Source organism: Bos mutus, chromosome 20 (genome assembly GCF_027580195.1).
Source record: "Bos mutus isolate GX-2022 chromosome 20, NWIPB_WYAK_1.1, whole genome shotgun sequence".
Lineage (NCBI taxonomy): Eukaryota > Metazoa > Chordata > Mammalia > Artiodactyla > Bovidae > Bos > Bos mutus.
This window is the reverse complement of record NC_091636.1, coordinates 56,155,741-56,175,839: the sequence shown is the minus strand read 5'-3', so window position 1 is coordinate 56,175,839 and position 20,099 is coordinate 56,155,741. Positions and strand designations below refer to the sequence as shown.

Sequence of the window (20,099 nt, the reverse complement as noted above, 5' to 3'; positions counted from 1 at the left end):
CATCAAGCCAAAGGAATGGGGAGGGGAGGCTCATTCAATGAACTCGGGCAAGAAAGAGGAGGCCAAAGTCGAGAAACAGCCACAAAGGAAAAAGTCAATAAGCTGACCCAACAGGGGACAGGGAGACACAGAAGGTCATGGCTCCAGGCAGAAACCACCACCCACCCAATGGGGGTGCCAGACAGGAAGGGGCCTGGCTGTTCAGTCCAAATGGTCTAGGCTGAGGTGAGAGGCCAAAGCCTGCTCTGAAAGCAAAGGTCAGAAATAAACTGGATTCACTTAAAGGAGCAGGGAGACAGGCCCCAGAGACAAGGGTTTTTTAAGGTCTTGTATGTAAGTGTTAGCCGCTCAATCATGTCCAATTTTATATGACCCCATGGACTGTAGCCCTGCCAGGCTCCTCTGTCCATGGAATTCTGCAGACAAGAATACTGGAGTGGGTAGCATTCCCTCCTCCAGGGGACTGTCCTGACCCAGGGATTGAACTTGGGTCTCCCACATTGCAGGCAGATTCTTTACCATCTGAGCCATTACTGATGGATTTTTCAGATGTTGGAAATAGGGCAGGTAATGGAAATGGTGTGCACCGTTGGCAAGTTAAGGTCTATGACACTTGATACAACTCACACTCATTAGAACACCAATGTACCTGATAGTATTTGTTACTGTAAGCCACGTCCTGTTTCACTGTAGATGTTGAAATACATAGAACCATCTCAGGTTTCAAAATGTCAAACTTTGGGAAAATACTCTGAACCAAACTCAACAGCCAACCACTCCTCCTCAAAAAACAAAAGTGCATGTTATATGGTTTTGGAGTCTATCAAGTAAAATAATTCCTTTGAAAAAGTTATTCCTTTAATTATTTTCAATGGCTCTGTATTTTGCTCTGGCCGTACACGGCCTAAGGGTGGTTCTTATGTGGCCAGGACAGAAATAATCCAGCCAAACTCCCAACATGACTCTTGTGACAAGGAGGTTTTTTCTTCAATCACTTGTGGTCCTTTCAGACTTGTGATTTCCTTCTTAAAATGTAATAGGATAACAGTCTCAACAGAGCACACATCCTTCTAATGACATGTCCTCCTAACTGGCTCCATGCTGACTGCAAATAGAGCTTCAGAAGCATTCAGCACTCGAGTGTCTTCATGGGCCGGCTCTGCTCCCTGATGCTGAAGTGAAACAGTGTTAGTCGCTCAGTCGTGTCTAACTCTTTGCGACCCCATGGACTGGGGCCCACCAGGCTCCTCTGTCCATGGAATTCTCAAGGCAAGAATACTGGAGTGGGTTGCCATTTCCTTCTCCAGGGGATCTTCCTGACCCAGGGATTGAACCTGGGTCTCCTGCATTGCAGGCAAACCCTTTACCATCTGAGCCACCAGGGAAGCCTGAAGCGCTAAGGACCCAGCAATGACAGATTCCCATTCTCAGAAAGCTTGCTGAGGAGACACAGGAGGAAAAAAAAAAGATAAAAAAGTCAAGGTAATGGTCCTCTTGGAAACAGAGGCTGGAAATGCTTCTGTGGAAAGGTCTTCGTCTGGGTGTTCGTCCCTGGGTGCAGGTGGGCAGGACCAGAAGCATCTCTGCAGGAACCAGGTTCTCGAAAGGGAAACACAAGCCCTCAGCCTGCATGAATGACAACCTCTTTCCAAGTTACAGAAAGCAAGTGTCTAAGCAGAGCTATGCAGATTTACAAATGTGCACTTTTTTTTTTCCTGGAGCTAAGTGCACCAACAATCAGATATTGTTTTTTTCCTATATTCCCAGAGTAAAAATTAATGGAAACATCTGACTTTCCATCTTTGAGCCACAAGATGCCAAACCAGATTCTTGGAAGAGATCTAGAGAGTCAGTCACATGGTTTTCAGGCCTACAAACATTTTTTTTCCCACTCTAAACCAAGTCAGTTGGACAAACTGTATTTTACTTGATCTTTAAGCAAGACAAAGCTCCAGTGGTGTTCAGTCTCTGGAGTATATTCTGACTCTAAGAAACTCCATGGGCTTGTGTTTAATATCCATCTCAGAGACGGGTATTTTCAGGATGAAACAGCGAAATGTGGGAAGAGCACAGAGAATTTAAGAGCTTCCCAGCTCAATGCTGACTTTTTAATACAGCTGCACTGTTTTTATGGTAGTGAATTCCAAGAATAACAGATGGACCCATTCTGAAGTTAACAAAAAAAAAAACAAAATACATCTGATTTTTTAAAAATTATCTGCCATTTCTCACCAGCACCTCCCTCTTCCCTCTCATTTTTTGGATGACTGTGCAACCACCTTCCTCTTGAAAAGGGCCCTTCATCCACCACAGAGGCGGGGCTGTCCACCCCCGAGCACACATCACAAGCTCAGTACCAAACGCACTTTGGGGGTTAGCAGATTCAAGTCACCATCTAATTCTCCATCCTTGGACTCTGGAGCTAAGTCGACAACACTTCTTTCTTGGGATTAACGCAAACACACTACTATATATAACATAATCAACAAGGACCTACTGTATAGCACAGGGAACTCTGCTCAGTATTCCGTAATAACCTATACGGGAAAAGAATCTGAAAAAGGACAGACATGTGTACATGTATAACTGAATTTGCTGTGCATCTGAGACCAGCACAACATTGTAAATAACCTATGGTGGTGGTGGTTTAGTTGCTAAGTCATGTCTGACTCTTGCGACCCCATGGACTGTGGCCCGCCAGGCTCCCCTGTCCATGAGATTCTCCAGGCAAGAATACTGGAGTGGGTTGCCATTTCCTTCTCCAGGGGATCTTCCTGACCCAGGTATCGAACCCGGGTCTCTTGCACTGCAGGCAGTTTCTTTCCCAACTGAGCTACAAGGGAAGCCCCAAAATAAACTATACTCCAATATAAAATAAAATTAAAAAAAACAAACATCAAAATAAAGCAGATCTTTCTGACAGTGTCTATTCCATAAGGAATACAAACCAGAATCCCTAACGCACTTTTATATTCAGGAGCAGCACAAAAAAGGTATCCAAGAGGAAAGTAGGTTAAAAACAAATTGCTTAGGAAGTTAGTGCTTACTGGGTACAGAGTTTCTGCTTAGGATGATGAAAAAGTTTTGGAAATAGTGGTAATGGTTGCACACATTATGAATGTAATCAATGCCACTGAATCATACACGCAACAACAGTTCAGAGAGTCAAACTTATATTTACCACAATAAACACACAGACACAAGAAAACCCGAGTTCCAGTTCAAAAGATCAATTGTAGACTTATCTATCCATTTTTCTTTCAACTCAAATTCAGACATTTACTGGGAGTCAGGCAGAGAAAGACAAAATCAAGAGCTATCATGGTCATGTGGAATCAAAAAACAAATGATACAAATAAACTTATTTATGAAACAGACTCACAGATTTAGAGAAGGAACTTATGGTTACCAAAGGGGAGAAGGGAGGGATAAATTAGGAGCTTGGGATTAACACATACACATACCCTACTTTATATAAAATAGCCAACCTATAGCACATATATAGTATATGTATATATAGTATATATTCAATATATATAGAAAATATTCAATATGCTGAATATTCAATATCTGTGATAACCTAGAAATCTGAAAAAGAATACTATTTATACATGTATAAATTACTTTGCTGTACATTTGAAACTAACACAGCATTGTAAATTAACTGTACTTCAACTTAAAAACTGGTGAAAATTTTTTTTAAAGATTTGGACATTTGTAGAAGAGATCATAGCAAATATTTTAGACACCCATCCAAAAAGCTGAAAACCCAAAAGGAATACAAATGTCACAGCTGTTAACACATACACATACCCACAACAGAATTCAAGATGCAACACAATTCAAGCCCAAAAGCCAGGGCTGTATATTCTTTGAGGGACACGCTTTGCCTTTCAACTGGACTGCAAAAAAAAACCAAAAAACCCTTCTTTGTTCAACTTACTGTCATCAGAAAAATTCTATCTTTAAATCAAACACATTGATAAGCTAAAACACACGATTAAAATAGAGGGCAACCTACTCCAGTATCCTTGCCTAGAAAATTCCATGGACAGAGGAACCTGGTGGGCTACAATCCATGGGGTTACAAAGAGTCAGACATGACGGACTGAGCATGCACACATACAAACACACACTATTAAGCTCAAACAGAGGGGTCTCAGAGTCAGACATGACTGAGTGTGCACAAGGGTGCACACACACACACACACACCACACTATTATGCTCAACCACAGAAAACTGCCAATATTCAACTCTTTCATCCTACAGAGATGGCAACTTCCTTTGGTTCAACCAAACCCACAGGTTAATCTGGCCGAAAGCACCCGCTGCAATACAAGGGCCACCGGAGACTTGAGAGGCTGAGATGAGGGGAAATACGTTTCTTTACTTTTAAGGGAAAAAAAAATGTTCCTCAAAAGCTTCCCCCAAATCAGTGCATTAATATCAGAACGCTTCTCTTTATGAAAAAGGAGGGAAAAGGTTGAGAAGGGGCTAGAATACACATTTTGTTTTTTAACAATAATGTAAAAGCAAGGGATTCCTGTGCTGGCCACAGGAAGAAATCTGTCCTGTGGTCCCAGACTCCGGCTCTGAGAGTCACTGAAAGCATCTGAAAGACACTATTTCTTCATCATTAACGTCCCCCAAGCTCTTTTCCTCCATCTTCCTAAGTTGAGTTGTCTCCTTGCTGGTTCCAGAGCTGCCCAGGGGAATCCCAGATGGCCCCACCTGACGTGGGGATGCTGAGCCAACTGCAGCTCACCCATTCCCCAGGCACTGTCGGAGAAGGGGCTGGCGGGCAAGATCTCTTTACCCGGCAGCTGCCTTAGCCAACAGCTGGTTCTGCCTGCGAAGCCAGGAATGCCACTTCTGCAGCTGCTGACAAGGGTGGGCGTTTCTGGGATCCCGGGGGCCCGCGTGCGCAGGCAGCTTCCTTGCAGATCAAACTCTTAACTTGGTTAAAAGATGGAGGCTCCATCACTTCCCTTCCAAAGGCTGATCTGACATGTTCCATCAAGCTGAAATCACTGAGTGCTAACTGTCTGATTCCTCACAATCAGTGGAGCTTCAGGCTGACATTTGGACTGTGAGATGGGAGACTTGCTAGGGGGTCCCAGGGTCAAGTTTCCAGCCCTCCACAGGCTTGGGGGAGATTCCTCTGCTCCACGTAGAGGGCTCATACGGGGTGTGGCGAGGTCCCAAAGCTGCCACATCCACATGCCATTCAAGGGACACAAAAGGGCACCAATGGGGGCAAAGTGAAGGGGTGAAAAAAAGCAAAGAAAAGCAGCTGCATAGAGCAGAAATTGTATGAAAAATAACCAAAAAAAAAAAAAATGCAAGGAAAAAAACCACTACACTAACTCATCATCAAATTTCACAAAATTAGGCCCACAGTGATGTCCACTGTTGGATGGCATCACCAACTCAGTGGAGATGAGTTTAGGTAAACTCTGGGAGTTGGTGATAGACAGGGAGGCCTGGCGTGCTGCAGTCCATGGGGTCACAAAGAGTCAGACTTGACTGAGCAACTGAAGTGAACTGAGGCCCAAAGCATTAATTCCAACAAGTCAAAGCGAAAGTCAAACCCGAAGAGGTTACAGATAGCATTAAACAGGAAATGTGATTATTAATAATGCGGGTGATGTTTCCTCTCTGACCTTAGGAAGTCTATCTGGGTGGGGTTGAGGGAGGTGGTACAACTTGAAAGTACCAGTCAGTCTAACGGTCATTTTGTCAATTAATAAGATGAGAAGAACAACATTTAAAACCCACTCTGTTCCGACGTGGTGCAAATAAGCGAAGGGGACAGAGGAGGGCATGGCAACCCACCCCAGTATTCTTGCCTGGAGAATTCCAGGGGCAGAGGAGCCTGGTGGGCTACAGTCCATGGGGTCTCAAAGAGGACTAACGCTTTCACAGAGGAGGGCGTTTACTTGTCGACTGGAATAACAAATTCCCCAGCCAGCAAAATATTTCAAAAAAACCCACAGAGGGACAAGGCAGACAAAACAGCCAACAGGATGGCTGCAGTTATAAGCTCTTGAAGTTGCCCGGGGCAAGTTAAAGAATTTTCCCTTAAAATCCAATCAGGTACACTGCTATCACTCTAAGCGATTTCAAAGCTTTCAAATTAGGCTCTTTTCAGGACAGATCATAAAATAGTTGACTCTCAAAGTGAAAAATCCAATCGAGAAGTTATCAGTCAATCCTACACTGTTTCAAAAGGATGCTTCCTGGATTGCCCAGCATGCCTGGTGAACGTTATGGAAAAGACACACATTTAGTGCCAGCTTCCATCCTACCCTCTTCACCAGAGTCGATCCTATAGCCAGATCCGCTCCCTACAGAACCTGGGAACCGTGGTGCTCTTTCCTACATCTCTGTCCAAGGCGTGCTGTGCAAACAGACAAGTCATCGCTCACTGGAACACGTGCTGACCTGCCCACGTGCTTCCTCCTCCTGAGGCCACAACTATGCATTTTTTCAACACAGTGTGTTCGCATGTCGCTCGCACATTTCTTTTTCCATCTGCAAATACTTCTCGGTGAGTATAACATAAGTTATGAGTCAACTGGGAACGCTTTGGTCCTCTGTATTCCCGGGACCAACCTACAGTAGTTTAAGCTTTGGCCTGGGATGGAATTTTAGATTAATATAAAAGTTATCTCCCTGGGGGGAAAAAATACAGAACAGCTGAGCACATGTGCAAAATCTTAAAAGACTGACTGAAAGAAGAAACAAGGCCCTTCAGGGCTTTTACCAAAGCAACATAGTATTATCTCCGACCTACCCCATAGCCCCGCCCCATTTCAGGATTTTAGTTACTTGCGGCTCTGCTTGGTTTCCAACACAAAAACAGGATTTTGAAAACTGCTCTTTAATCCACCTGAGCATTACTTCACTGCAGTCAGCACAATCCCAGGCCACACTTCAGGTGAAGTAACTGCTGGAATTAGGGGGTGCACACAGGGAAAAGGGGCTTCCCTGGGGACTCAGAGGCTGAAGAATTTGCCTGCAACGCAGGAGACCCTGCGTTTGATCCCTGGGTTGGGAGGATCCCCTGGAGAAGGAAACAGCAACTCATTCCAGTATTCTTGCCAGGAAAATCCCATGGACAGAGGAGCCTGGTGGGCTATACTCCATGGGGTCGCAAAGGGTCAGACAGGACCGAGTGACTCACACACACACGCGCGCACGCGCGCGCGTGCTCAGGCAGTAATGCAAGCCATGGGAGTGGTTGTCAATAAAAATGAAGCGTCACTCAGTCACCCACCACTCACCTGCCATGCGGCCCAGGTTCTAACAGGCCACAAATCAGTACCAGTCCATGACCCAGAGGTTGGAAACCCTTGATGTAGGAGGGAAGAGCACATCCCACTCCTCACTGGAGAAGCAAGACCCTAAGGCAGTTTGCCACAATGTTTCATAAATCCACTCAAAATGTGGACCACGGACCAGCGGCACCACCGCCACCAGGAAGCTGGTGAGAAATGCAGACTCTCAGCATCAGCAACCCACACCCCCTCGGACCCGCCAACCAGAATCTGCATCAGAAACAAGACCCCCGGGTGATTCCTGTATGTAAGGTTTGAGAGGCACTGCTGCTGCTTCTGTTGCTACTGCTAAGTCGCTTCAGTCGTGTCCGACTCTGTGCGACCCCATAGACAGCAGCCCACCAGGCTCCCTCATCCCTGGGATTCTCCAGGCAAGAACACTGGAGTGGGTTGCCATTTCCTTCTCCAATGCATAAAAGTGAAAAGTGAAGTTGCTCAGTCATGTCCGACTCTTCGCAACCCCATGGACTGCAGCCTACCAGGCTCCTCCGTCCATGGGATTCTCCAGACACTGCTCTAAACCAAAGGGAGACTCAGCTAACAGTCTGAAAACTGTTCATGGATTCCGAGAGGTCATATTTTGGTAGCATAAAAATTTTACTGAAATTGTTAATAAAGATACAGAAAATGAGATAGCTTTCACCTATTACCATTTGATCTCAAACACTGATATCTTTTTAATTTAAAATTTATTTAAATTTTTTCAGGGGATGGAATTCCAGATTGCGTTGAGGATGAATGAAAGAAGAAAACGGGCCCTTCAGGGCTCTCACCAAAGACAATACAAACTCCTCTGTACCCCATGACCCTGTGGTCCCATTTTAGGGACCCATTTGTGATAAGATGTACACACTCACATAAAATCTGCTATTGTAATCTTTTTTTTTGAATTTTTATAATAGAAGGATTTATTTAGTTGCACATTGCCTTTTAATCTCACATAGAGACTTGACTTAGAAATAATCCGCTCTTCCACACACATTTCATGAAATAATTTTGTTCAGCCTCTTCTCACGCATTAAGACCTCAGTGTTTCTGTCATCACCAGATCCCCTTGCTGAATCACCTAACAGGTTTCTAGAATTCATCATCATCATTTTGGTTAAAGATGTTGACGGTACAGCACTTTAAAAAACCTGCATATGATTCTGTCCCTATAAAACTATTTCCCAACCACAAGCAGTCATTCTCCTGATATAGCATGGCTGATGTCTTTCATCCGTCCTGTGGCTTATCCGTGATGCGATCCCTAACCACACTGCCCTTGTGTTGTTGTTTAGTCGCTAAGTCATATCTGACTCTTTTGCGACCCCATGGACTGTAGCCTGCCAGGCTCCTCTGTCTATGGGTTCTCCAGGCAAGAGTACTGGAGTTGGTTGCCATGCCCTCCTCCAGGGGATCCTCCCGACTCAGATGCAGGCAGATTCTTAACCACTGAGCCACCAGGGAAGCAAATTGCTTTTAATTACCTTTAAAAGACTTGTTTACAACATGCCAACACTTAAAATTGTGAGGGTCTAATCCCAAGAATAATTGCCAAACCTTCTAACATTCTCTATCATTCTTTCTCTTTTAGCCAGGTGACCTTTGGGTTAATTGCTCAGCCATGTCCAGCTCTTTGCAACCCCATGGACTAGCCTGCCAGGCTCCTCTGTCCATAGGATTCTCCAGGCAAGAATACTGGAGTGAGTTGCCATTTCCTTCTCTCGGGGGAGTCTTCCCAACCCAGGGATCGAACCTGGGTCCTCTTTCATTGCAGGACGATTCTTTACTGTCTGAGCCACCAGAGAAGCCCTAGGCAACCTTTCAGTTCAGTTCAGTCGCTCAGTCGTGTCTGACTCTGCAACCCCATGAATCGCAGCATGCCAGGCCTCCCTGTCCATCACCAACTCCCGGAGTCTACCCAAACTCATGTGCATCGAGTCGGTGATGCCATTCAGCCATCTCATCCTCTGTCGTCCCCTTCTCCTCCTGCCCCCAATCCCTCCCAGCATCAGGGTCTTTTCCAATGAGTCAACTCTTCACGTGAGGTGGCCAAAGTATTGGAGTTTCAGCCTCAGCATCAGTCCTTCCGATGAACACCCAGAACTGGTCTCCTTTAGGATGGACTGGTTGGATCTCTTTGCAGTCCAAGGGACTCTCAAGAGTCGTCTCCAACAACACAGTTCAAAAGCATCAATTCTTCGGCGCTCAGCCCTCTTCACAGTCCAACTCTCACATCCATACATGACCACTGGAAAAACCATAGCCTTGACTAGACGGATCTTTGTTGGCAAAGTAATGTCTCTGCTTTTGAATATGCTATCTAGATTGGTCATAACTTTCCTTCCAAGGAGTAAGCGTCTTTTAATTTCATGGCTGCAATCACCATCTGCAGTGATTTTGGAGCCCCTAAAAATAAAGTCTGACACTGTTTCTACTGTTTCCCCATGTATTTCCCATGAAGTGATGGGACCAGATGCCATGATCTTCGTTTTCTGAATGTTGAGCTTTAAGCCAACTTTTTCACTCTCCTCTTTCACTTTCATCAAGAGGCTTTTTAGGTCCTCTTCACTTTCTGCCATAAGGGTTACCTTTGAAAGCACTTAAAAACCAGCACTAAGTTAATACAAGGCTGAATAATGTCTTTTCTAAATGATACTTTATTTCTCAAAGTAAAGAGGGCACCTCACAAAAGCTCTTTGTAAAGGATTTGGGTGTCAAATTCTTTGTAATCACTTTTAAGTGTACCTTTCAGTGGCAGTAAGTACATTCACATCGTGACCAACACCATGGTTCATCTTCAGAACATTTTCATTTTCTGAAACCAGAACTCTGGACCCATAAAATAACTCCCCATCCTCCCTTTCCCTCTGAAACACCAATATCTTAATAATAACATTACCAGATTGGTCTGAAATTGGCCGGTACTGTAAAAGTTACCACATGTTTGACCAGGACAAGGCCGTGCTCTCCATCTCTGACCTGATTCTCTCTCTGTTCAGATAAACAGTGGGTATGTCCAGCCTGGGCACCAGGACCAGGTAAAGATCTTCTAATCCTTGGTGGTTATGCCTGTTATGTTCTGCTGTGAAACTGTGCTGTCAGGGTAGGAAGAAGTAGGTCAGAAGAAAAAGAAACGAGCAGTCTTTCAGCCACTGCCAGCTCTCGAGCCATGTCGGATCCACGTCTTTCCAACCTGTCTCACTTTCCTCATATTTCAAACCATTTCCTACATGGGTCACCAAGTTAATTACAGTTGTTATACTTGGGAATGACAGAGCAGGCAACGTAAGACCAAGGATTTGATGACCGATTGAAGATTCCCAGGTTGGGAGTCGCTTTCATGTTTAAGTATATACTTTTCTGGTTTAGTTCTTTCTGAAACCCACGGTCCATAAATACAAGTCAAGAAGGAACAAAACTGCTGGCTTGATCATCCCTTTCAACGCCGAGGGCTACCCATCAACCAGCTGGCAACAGTGTCACACGTCCCCAACTGCTGACCACATGACATAGGCAGGAAGCTTAGAGGCTGTTAGAAATGCTGTGCGAGAAGCCTCTGCTGAGCAAAGTGTAGTTCAACAGGAATAAAGAGCATCTTTGGAATATTGAGGATGCTACGTTAAATCAAACAAGCCAGTAACAAAAAAGGACAAAAACTATATGATTGCACTCATATAAGAATTGAAAAGAATCAAAATCATAGAGATAAAGAGTAGAAAGGTGGTTACCAAGGACGGGGGGAATTATACGTTTGTCGGATACACTGTCTCAGTAGATTATCACAAGATGGAAAAAGTTCAAGAGACCTACTGCCCAACAACGGGAATGCACTTTACAGCTACTGAACGGTACACTTCAACGTGGTTAAAATGGGAGTTTTGACATTATGTGCTTTGCATCACAATTTTTTTAAGAGGAAAAAGGTGGCAGGGAATAAAGTATCTTTAGGATTAAAAGTAAGTTGGAAAAAAAAGAATTTCAGTAAGCTCCGTCAGGTCAGACACACTGCTTAAATGTTATTTTGTCTTTTTACATCATCTTGAGAAGTATGTACAAGGACTGAAAGGAGCTGAGTTCTCATCTGGGGAAAGGGAGAAGGCAAGACACAAAAATGCTGGCCAGGTCACTTGGTCCTTAGTTTATAGATCACAGCACCCTACCTGAGAATGTGATGAGAAAGAGCCCAGACTGTGCAGCGGTGGCTGTAAGACAGGTGGTCTCTTCAGCCCCCTCTCCCTGCACCACCACCCCTACTCTGTATCTGCATATCACACCTGTATCGTCACCACCAGATAAATCCTGAAGAACATTCAAGATGCTCAGATGAAAAAGGAACTGAGAAACTGTGAAACAGGCCAGAAACATCACTGCTTATCAAGCCAAGAAATGAGGAGTGTACGACCAAGAGGCTCATCTCTGCTCAAGGTCTCGATAGCCAAGTGGCCCATCAGCCGCATACTACACAACCCTGACCTTGAAGCGTCTGTTCTCAAAGCAACTCGCAAACAAATTCAGAACCTATGAATTTTAAATACTGGCACACAACTTCCTTTCGTTTCTTTATGTCTTAAATTTTAATGTGTCTCTGAAGGAGGGACCCACGTATAACATTAAAATTGGTTTCCTTCGGGATTAACAGATACAAACTACTATATTTAAAATAATAAAAAAAATAAATAAACAATAAGCACATACTGTATAAGACAAGGAACTGTATTCAATACCTGCTAATAATCTATAAGGGAAAAGAATTTGAAATATATATATGTATGTATTTACATATAACCGAATCACTTTGCTGTATACCTGAAACACAACATTGTAAATTAACTATATATGTGTCTGTGTGTGCGCTCAGTCATTCAGTCATGTCTGATTCTTTATGACCCCATGGACTGTCGCCCACCAGGCTCCTCTGTCCATGGGATTTCCCAGACAAGAAAACCGGAACGAGTTGCCATTTCCTCCTCCAGGGGATATTCCCGACCCAGGGATCCAACTCGCATCTCTTGTGTCTCCTGCATTGGTAGGCCCATTCTTTACCACTGAACCACCTGGACTTCATTTTTTTTTTATTGTAAGTTGGTTTCCTTATTAAATGGAGAAGCTAGGCTCCTTTTCAACTGTCCAAATACAATCAATGGGCCAGTTGGTAGATTCAAGAATTCGTTCTCAGTCATTTTCACTTGTTTTACACTAAAGAATGGGCACCCTGGAGCAGTGGTTCCTACAGACAGAGGAGCTTCTTCAGTTGCTTCACAAGGAGGATAAGGAGGCTCAGGAGACGTGGTTTGCTCCATCCTGTCTTTATAGGGACCAGGTCACCGCTACAGTCTCACTGGCAGACCAGTACTCCCAACACGAGGCAAGTTTACAAACTTGAAGGGAAGGTCGCCGTGAAACCGATTACCACCCTATACTTCTGCTTCGTCCTGATCCCCAGGAAGGAAACCAGCCACGTGCAGTGTTCCTCTGTCCTGTCCTAGTTGGAACACTTTGCGTTCCATTTGGGAGAATTTTTTTTACTGTGTCTCTCACACACTCGAGGTGTGCATCACACATTCCTTTTAGGATTCTGTTTCATCACTGAGAAAAGATGCCTAGGGCATGATGGGTGGGGAGCGGAGAATGAACACACGTGCCCTCACTCAGGGCCCCCAGAGGAAGCGAACACGGCTGGTACGAAGCTGCAGGCTCTCTGCTCACCTGACCATAGTCCGTCTGGAACACCACAACGCCCTCCGCGCAGGAGTTTACGGTACTGGGGAAATGCTGGCCGTTTTCTCTCAGCCAGACCCGTGTTCCCTGTAAATAAAACAGACAGAATATAACTATGTGTTGGAACTGCACTTTGTGGCAAAACACCACCCATAAAATTACTATACTTAACTAAATTCCTTAAAAATCACTTTTTGAAAAGCATATGTCTTTCTCAAATAAGCAAGGAATGAATCTTCAAAGAAAGCATCACCCACAGCCTTGTGTGTTAGTTGACCAGTCATGTCCGACTCTGCAACCCTATGGGCTGTAGCCCTCCAGGCTCCTCTGTCCACGGGATATTCCAGGCAAGGATACTGGAGTGGGTTGCCATTTCCTTCTCCAGGGGATCTTCCCGACACAGGGACTGAAGCCAGGTCTCCTGCGTTGCCAGTGGATTCTTTACCATCTGAGCCACCAGGGAAGCCCACATATACCCACAGCCTTACGTATGTACAAGTGGGACTGAGAGCCCCGCCAGACAGAGGAAGAAAAGAAAGGACGGAGAAAATTGTACTAAAATGCAACTGATTTCTGTGGATTATCTTGTTTCATTCACACACACCCTTTGAGGTAAGCGTCATTACCCACTGTATAGATGGAGAAGTGGAGATCCAGAGGTAGCCTGCCCAGCGTCTCATATGAAGAAACTACAAGTTTAATCAGGTCACCACACTGCTTCGCCCCAAGTTCAGAACACTACAGGACGTTCAGGCTCCAACTTCCCGAGTCCAAGCCCCAAGCACTGGCCCACTTGGAGGGCACTGACTTCCTCCTTGTATAAAGTCCACTGACCTCTCCAAGAGAGGGATTCCGTTTTATAATAAGTATTGCAACCCAGTCCCACCGGTATGAATTTTGGCAGGATTCCACCAGATAACAAATGCACCCCAAAGTTTGGAATTACAGCCCAACTTTCAGATCCTACTGTTTTAACCTAGGGCAAAATGTTTTGGCATCGATTTTATTTCTCTTTTTTTACTTCCCCACTGGATAAATGAAATGACAATCAAAATACTTGGCTTTCCAATGCTGAATTTCCTCTTTCTTTGATTTCCCAACATGAAAACCATTTGTTTTCAAGGACAAGTGATAAAAATGTTTTCAGAAATTACTGGGTGTTCACTGGTCATTCAAATTATAAACAGTTACCTTTATGGCAATTCTTATACATGGTGATAGGAATGTAAATTGGTGCAGCCACTATGCAAACAGTATGAAGTTTCCTTAAAAAACTAAAGTGGAACTACCACATAATCCAATAATTCCACTCCTGAGTATATATCCATAAAAGAAAAAAATATTAGTTCCAAAAGATACATGCACCTCAGTGTTCACAGCAGCGCTATCTACAATAGCCAAGACAGGAAAGCAACCCAAGTGCCCATCAGACAACTGGATAAAGAAGATGTGATGTATAGATACATGAAAATTACTTGGTTATAAAAAATAATGAAATACTGCCATTTGCAGCAATGTGGATGGATCTAGATTAATTGCTGCTGCTGCTGCTAAGTCGCTTCAGTCGTGTCCGACTCTGTGCAACCCCACAGACGGCAGCCTACCAGGCTCCCCCGTCCCTGGGATTCTCCAGGCAAGAACACTGGAGTGGGTTGCCATTTCCTTCTCCAATGCATGAAAGTGAAAAGTGAAAGTGAAGTCGCTCAGTCGTGTCCGACTCTTAGCGACTCCATGGACTACAGCTCACCAGGCTCCTCTGTCCAGGGGATTTTCCAGGCAAGAGTACTGGAGTGGGGTGCCATTATGTTTAGTGAGATAAGTCAGACAGAGAAAGACAAATACTGTATGATATCACTTATATATGGAGTCTAAAAAAATAATACAAACAAACATACATGCAAAATAGAAACAGACTCACAGGCATGGAAAACAGACTAGTGGTTACCAAAGGGAAAAAGGAGGGAAGAGGGACATATTAGGGGTGTGGGATTAACAAATACAAATTACTATATATAAAACAGATAAGCAAAAAGGATATACTCTATAGTATAGGGAATTATATCCATATCATGCATCATACCCATTAATCCACAATGGCATATAATCTGCAAAAATACTGAACTACTAAGCTGCAGACCTGAAACTAATGCAGTAATCTACATCAACTATACTTCAATTAAAAACTACTTAAAATTTTTCCAGTAGTCATGTATGGATGTGAGCGTTGGTCTGTAAACAAAGCTGAGTGCCGAAGAATTGATGCTTTTGAACTGTGGTGTTGGAAAAGACTCTTGAGAGTCCCATGGACTGCAAGGAGATCCAACCAGTCCATCCTAAAGGAAATCAGTCCTGAATATTCACTGGAAGGACTGATGTTGAAGCTGAAACTCCAGTACTTTGGCCACCTCATGTGAAGAGCTGACTCACTGGAAAAGACTCTGATGCTGGGAAAGATTGAGGGCAGGAGGAGAAGGGGACGACAGAGGATGAGATGGTTGGATGGCATCACTGACTCAGTGGACATGAGTTTGGGTAAACCCTGGGAGTTGGTGATGAACAGGGAGGCCTGGCGTGCCACAGTCCATGGGGTCACAAAGAGTCAGACACGACTGAGCAACTAAACTGAACTAATTCAAAAAAAAGAATTACTTTTATGACTTAATGTATACCCACTGTGCTGCACTTTATTACTCATATTATTTCTACTCCGCTCAATTTCATCAACTCCAACAAAAATGAAACAGTGGAAACACACCAAAATTATCATTTGATACAAGAATAACACTTAAAGCTCCTTTTACTAGAATTTTCAACCTCATTTCATTGATCTGCTTATTGTTTTAATTTGAGATGTTAAATGAAATAGTCAAACATATTGGTTATACATTTAACTTCTCATGTAAGGGACTACTACTGATCTCAACACAGAGAGAGATAGAAGGGGATAAACAATGTCTAAGTGAACTAAGTATACTCAGCACTTTATGCTACTTTAAATTATGTTATTACTAGCATAAACAGTAGCTTCCAGTAATAGGGTGTCCATGAGGTGTCCCAGTCATGTGCTAAGAGCCTCAATAACACTGATACTAACTTAACCTTTGGTAAGATAGGAATCCTTGCCCTGAAACTCAAGTTCAGAGCTTAAGTCCTTATCTAAAGTCACAAGCTAGTGACCAAACCAGGTCTCAAATCTTTTCAAATCCTTATTCCATTATCTTTCCACACATCACACTATTTGTCTCCTTAAAGTAATCATGAATAAATAAAATGCACTAGTAGGTCAGAAAACAACTAAAACATCCAGAAAGAAGGACACAACTGCTGGGCAGTCCTGATTTCTTCATTAGCAAACAGCTGTTTTCCAAGAAGAACATTTACTGCAGGCATCTCTAAGACTGCTCTTTTAAATGCCATTTCACACCAAAACTGCAGTATTTGTAATGTTCTCGATAGAGACTTCCAAGTGTCTTAACTACTTTTTCAGCCTTTTTAAAATTCACATGTCAAGACACTGCAACACTGAAAGCTTTCAAATACCTACAAGTAAAGAATCCACCTGCCAATGCAGGAGACTTGGCAGACTCTGCTTCAATCCCTGGGTTGGGAAGATCCCCTGGAGTAGGAAATGGCAATCCACTCCACTATTCTTGCCTAGAAAATTCCATGGACAGAGGAGCCTGGGAGGCTACAGTCCATGGGATCACAAAGAGTCAGACACGACTGAGCACGCAAACACACACTCAAATGGAAACTTTCAAGGTCATAACACAAGAGCTTTTACTCATTAGGTAAAACCATAAACAATCACAGTGGACCTCCATCCCAGAATCCTGAGTCCAAAGCTTTCTGTTTGCTATGACTACCACCTGTACTGCTTTGATCCAAAAGGATTTCATGTCTGTTTCCCAAGTCTCAAAATTGTCTATCTATATGAATTAAGATTCTGTTATGAAACATTACTTAATTAATATAAATTGTCACCAGGATTAATATAAACCTCCCGACTCCCAGAGGCTACACAGTGTGCCGTTTCTTTCACTTGAGTTTTGCTGTAGCTCTTTTCGAACCTTCTCATTTGAAAGTATTACCAAGCCCTTTGTTGACACAGTCCTGCCTACAAGAAAAACACAATTCAACTTCCTTAGTCCAAAGGTCTTTCTCAACAGGTGTGAAGAGCTGCTGATAAACAAATCTTACAAAATCCAGCCCTGATTTTCAACCCAGAGCCCCCTGACCAGTTTTCCTGAGCAGTGTCTTCCCCAGATAGGAAGGGAAATGCATTCAAAACACCCGCTTTGTTCTCTGAAAAAGTTTAAACAGGCAATTTTCATAGAATCAGACTTGCAAAGTAAAACTGGCGCAATGGATATTTTTTACATAGGTTGTTCTGGGTGGTTTCTCTCAGCCCTCAAACTTTCTGCTTCCATTCGATTCGAAAAGAACACGTACACCCTGGTCCAGAGAAGAGGCCACCCACAGGCATTTGAAAACGAAGTCACAGACAGACATTTACCAGAACATCCGAGTTTGAGTGGAGAAGAAAAATGCACCCAACCATATGCAAACCATTATATTCTGTCATTGTTAAACAGGCTGATAATTTAATGTACAACGCAGGCATATGGAGAAAACTCCTAGCATATGGGGAAAATTCACAACTGGAGTAAAAATATGCCTTTAAAAGCAGGTGGAACAAGTTGTATCACAAAATAACACGTTTTATTAAAACTCTGGACGTTTTCATCTTAATCTGAGACAGGTATGTGTTAAATTCAACTTCTAAAAAACTTTTCTGCACACAATCACCATTAAAAGTTTTACAAGATAAAGCACTTGGCCAGAAATTCCCATCTCTTTGAACTTGAGGGCAATCTTGTAAGATAAGGAGACAAGTAATACCATTCCTTTAAAAATTAGGTTCACAGAGATTGCATTTTTCCATTGCCAAGGAATGACTTCCTGGCTGTACTAGAAGACCGACCACACCAAGTGGTTGGTGACAATGTGGAAAAACTGGTGGTGATATAAATTGGTATACCCACCTTGGAAAACGGTTTGGCAGTTTCTTAAAAATCAGAATATAATCTTGCCATATGTCCCAACAATTCAACTCCCAGAAATCTACCTACTCAAAGTTTTTCAAAAGCCTTGTAAGCTAATATTCACAGCAGCATTATTCATAATAGCTGAATTCTAGAAATCACTTGTCAACAGAAGAAAAATGCACAACCTAAAGTTGCAAGTTAGGTTTTCTTTGGGAACCTTACGGAGGATTACTGCCAGGGCGCCAGCCTCTCAGCTGAGTTAACAGTTCCAAACAAGCAAGGGAGGAGCCAGGATATACTGGAGGTTCTGCTGGGGGGAAAAGAAAAAATGTGGTCCAACACCAAGAGATTACCGCTGATCACAAAACCCAGCATCTCAAGTTAACAATTACAGTGTTTTCCTATGTATGGGAAGATGCAAGAGTCTGGGCTCACTGAATTTATTCCCCAGATATGCGTCTTAACCATCTAGGGCCAGGATGCTATTTTTCTCCATTCTGAATCCCCTCAAGGTACACTGTTGAGGGTGGCTACAGTGGCTGATGGTGGGAACCCTCATTTTTTTTTTTTTTTTTTTTACGGGAAAGGCAGGCAATACTTTTTTTTTTGTCCATACATGTCCATCAACTGGTATAGAAATAAAATGTGATGAATCTATACAATGAAAGGCTCAACAATAAAAAAAAAAATCACAGAATCACCAAAAAGGAGAAACTCAAAAATATTATGCTAAGTAAAAGAAGCTACACATAAATAAGTATATATCATGGAATTCCATATATACAAAATTTCTGGAAGAGGCAAATTCATAGACGCAGAAACTAGATGATGCCCAAGGCTAGGTGTCGGGGCAGGGAGACACACTAACTGCATGTGGAAGAAGGAACCTGGGTGGGGAGGCAACGGAATCATTCTAAAACTGAACTGTGCTGATGGCGGCATGACTGTCTAAATGCAACAACTGTCTAAATGCCCTCAAATCCATTCAACTGTAAATCTACAATGGGTGGATTTTCCTGTATGTAATTATACGTGGTCACTAGAAACCATTTAAAAAATTTAAATCCCAGCCTATATACTTCTCAGTGTTACAGGAATATTCTTAACCATTCCATAATGGGACAAACCCAATCATGTCTCTATAATTGAACAATGGTGATGTCAAACACACACACGGGAATAATGATTACGTGTGCGTGCGTGCATACCTAGTCGCTTCAGTCGTGTCCGATTCTTTACGACTGCATGGACCATGGCCTGCCAGGCTCCTCTGTCCATGGGATTCTTCTCCAGCTGTGTTAAAACTCTGAAGACTGATCTGTGTTGGGCTCATTAAGTCCCCGCTCTCTATTAACATATAACACCACCCTTATGGCAGAAAGTGAAGAGGAACTAAAGAGCCTCTTGATGAAAGTGAAAGAGGAGAGTGAAAAAGTTGGCTTAAAGCTCAACATTCAGAAAAAGAAGATCATGGCATCTGGTCCCATCACTTCATGGGAAATACATGGGGAAACAGTAGAAACAATGTCAGACTTTATTTTTGGGGGCTCCAAAATCACTGCAGATGGTGACTGCAGCCATGAAATTAAAAGACACTTACTCCTTGGAAGGAAAGTTATGACCAATCTAGATGGCATATTCAAAAGCAGAGACATTACTTTGCCAACAAAGGTCCGTCTAGTCAAGGCTATGGTTTTTCCAGTGGTCATGGATGGATGTGAGAGTTGGACTCTGAAGAAAGCTGAGCACCGAAGAATTGATGCTTTTGAACTGTGGTGTTGGAGAAGACTCTTGAGAGTCCCTTGGACTGCAAAGAGATCCAACCAGTCCATTTTAAAGGAGATTAGCCCTGGGTGTTCTTTGGAAGGACTGATGCTAACGCTGAAACTCCAGTACTTTGGCCACCTCATGCAAAGAGTTGACTCATTGGAAAAGACTGATGCTGGGAGGGATTGGGGGCAGGAGGAAAAGGGGACAGAGGATGAGATGGCTGGATGGCATCACCGA

At 43.3% G+C, this 20,099-nt stretch overlaps 1 protein-coding gene across 1 annotated transcript in view; it reads right to left on the bottom strand.

Annotated features, from left to right (window-relative positions):
* MYO10 (myosin X) overlaps window positions 1-20,099 on the bottom strand; it is a 260,360-nt gene that overhangs the window by 190,555 nt on the left and 49,706 nt on the right. The window contains exon 2 of the mRNA XM_070357696.1: window positions 13,033-13,131. Within this exon, the coding sequence (XP_070213797.1) occupies window positions 13,033-13,131 (99 nt within the window). The remainder of the gene's footprint in view (window positions 1-13,032; window positions 13,132-20,099) is intronic.